This window comes from Bison bison, unplaced genomic scaffold (assembly GCF_000754665.1).
Source record: "Bison bison bison isolate TAMUID 2011002044 unplaced genomic scaffold, Bison_UMD1.0 scf7180017861316, whole genome shotgun sequence".
In the NCBI taxonomy this organism is placed as follows: Eukaryota; Metazoa; Chordata; class Mammalia; order Artiodactyla; family Bovidae; genus Bison; species Bison bison.
Window position 1 is genome coordinate 10,383 of NW_011491888.1, and position 2,604 is coordinate 12,986.

At 54.5% G+C, this 2,604-nt stretch overlaps 1 protein-coding gene across 1 annotated transcript in view; it reads right to left on the reverse strand.

Moving 5' to 3' along the window:
• Positions 1 to 2,604, reverse strand: part of LOC104983089 (A disintegrin and metalloproteinase with thrombospondin motifs 13-like) — a gene marked incomplete at its 3' end in the record, with an annotated part of 10,838 nt that overhangs the window by 7,776 nt on the left and 458 nt on the right. The window contains exons 2-3 of the mRNA XM_010832573.1: positions 2,273 to 2,397; positions 2,006 to 2,152 (exon numbers count right to left, since the gene is read on the reverse strand). Coding sequence (XP_010830875.1) covers positions 2,006 to 2,152; positions 2,273 to 2,397 — 272 coding nt within the window. The remainder of the gene's footprint in view (positions 1 to 2,005; positions 2,153 to 2,272; positions 2,398 to 2,604) is intronic.

Here is a 2,604-nt window from a genome sequence, read left to right on the forward strand (position 1 = left end):
CTTGACCTGGGGTGCATCGGTGGGGTGAACACAGGAAAAACACTGCATTCTGGAGAAGTGGAAAGGTGGGCCTCTGGCCAGGGTTTCTGCTCCCAATGGAAGGCAACGGTTTTCAATTCCTGTTTGTTTCTCCCAACAAGATAGATGGAGGAGGGACTGCCCTAGCAGTCCAGTGGTTGAGAATTATTCATTTTCCAATGCAGTGGAGGGTTGGTCCCCAGCACAGGGGAACTGAGGTTACACATGGTGGGGGGTGGGGGGCACCTAAGAGCCCATGCAACTAAATAAATGAATAAATAAATATTTTTTACAAAAAAGATAGATGGAGGAATTGTGATGGCTGGGCTGGGGGAGAAGTCAGGCAGAGATGCAGAGAACTGGGGTAAAAGTGGTGGCTGTGGGTAGGAGCCCAGCCTTGTCCTGGGGGGGGCGGAGATGGGAACTCCTCCACGCTGGCAGGAGGCTAACAGGCAGCATGTGGGAGCTGGGGGCTGGTGGGTGAGGAAGTTAGGCACTCACTTTCCACTTTAGGAGTCTCCGGTACTATTTGAATTTTCATAGGAAGCAGGTATTTGCTTTCATAATGAAAAGACTAAAAATCAAAAAAGCAAGACGCCCCCCACTCTTGGTAGACAACACAGAGGAGCGCGCTGCTGCTGCGTTGCTCAGTCGTGTCTGACTCAGCGACCCCGAGCACGGCGGCCCCCAGGCTCCCCTTCAGTCGTGTCCAGCTCTGCGCGGCCCCACAGACAGCAGCCCGCCAGGCTTCCCCGTCCCTGGGACTCTCCAGGCAAGAACACTGGAGTGGGCTGCCATCGCCTTCTCCAGTGCGTGAAAGTGAAAAGTGAGAGTGAAGTCGCTCAGTCGTGTCTGACCCTGTGCGGCCCCACAGACGGTGCCCACCAGGCTTCCCCGTCCCTGGGACTCTCCAGGCAAGAACACTGGAGTGGGTTGCCACTGCCTTCTCCAATGCGTGACAGTGAAAAGTGAGAGTGAAGTCGCTCCGTTGTGTCCGAGTCTTAGCGATCCCCATGGACTGCAGCCCACCAGGCTCCTCCGTCCATGGGATTCTCCAGGCAAGAGTACTGGAGTGGGGTGCCATTGCCTTCTCTGACAGAGGAGCACAGAGTTGCCCAAAGAGCGTGTAACAGTCATACGAGGAAAAGTCTGAAAATAACCTAAGTCTAACACTGGGGAATGGATTGAGTAAAATACGTGCATACCAAAAAAAAATCAACATATATTGTAAAAGAACATTTGAGAGAAACGTTTGGGATATATTCTTATATAAAAAGGTTAACTTGGCTTCCCTGGTGGTCCAGAGACTAGAAATCCGCCTGCTGGTGCAGGGGGCATAGGTTCAGCCCCTGGTCCAGGAAGATCCCCCGCGCCTCGGAGCAACTAAGCCCGTGCACCACAGCTACTGAAGCCCAGGACCCCCGGAGTGGGCACTTCGCAGCAAGAAGCCACCACAGCGAGAAGCCCGCACACCACTCCCAGAGCGGAGCCCCCACTCGTAGAAACTAGAGAAAGCCCGAGAGGAGCCATGAAGACCCAGTGCAGCCGAAGATAATTAATTAAAAAAATGGTTATGTGGAAAAAAATTTTTTAAAGGCAGTTAACCAACGTACAGCATAATCCCAATTTTGTGGATGAAAATGATGTGTGTGCGTGTGTAAAGAAAAGATGGATGTTTTCTCCAAGTGGTGGGATTTGGGGTGATTTTTACAGCCTTGTTTTCCTTTACATGAATTTCCTACAATAATCACTTTTTAACTCCTAAGTTTGTTTTGCTTATATTTTGGGGGGGGGGAATGTTTTAATTATTAGGTAATAAAGAAGTATCAGATTTCCAAGCCCTTGCTCCTCACCCTCCCGAGTCCACTGGGTCAAGAGTAGAGGCTCCTCCCACCTGGCTCTTCCTGATACCCCCACCAGCCATGACCTCTCCTCCCCAGGTCATGTCCTTGCCTGGAGCTTGGGGCCAGGACATGGGGCCCCTTACCTGTGCCCAATCTCATGGGCGATGGTGAGCCCAAGGTCAAAGCCAGTATCCTCAGTGATAAGGCAGCTCCAGGAGGAGGAGCAGGCGCCCCCCAGCTGGGTGACCCCCCGAACCTGCCGGTTACCATCGGGCAATTCCAGGTCAAACCTCAGGAAGAGAGAACAGACACCCAGGGGGCACTGAGGTGCCTGCCCGCCAGTGGGCCACCTTGGCAGAGAACGGGAGCAGCTCCCGGGCAGGTTGGCATGCCTGCGGGGGCTTGGCTACCTGGTGATGTACAGGACCAGGTCAGCATGCCCGGGGTCCGTGTCGTCCTCGGGGTTCACTGTCCTGCTCCATTCACAGACGCTCAGCAGCGACGCGGTGATGTTAGCTGTGATCTCTGGAGCATCCTGGGAGGCCGGCAACAGAGCACACTTTTAGGGGCTCCACCCCAAGCCGGGTGCTGACTGCTGCTGCAGCCTCAGTCCTCATGACAACGCTACTACCATCCCAGGGCACAGAGGAGGGGCCTGGGGCTCAGCAGGGCAGAGCTGGAGCTTGGGGCCAGGGCTGGCAGGCAGGAAGACATCACCCCTGCTGTGCACCCGCTGGAGAAG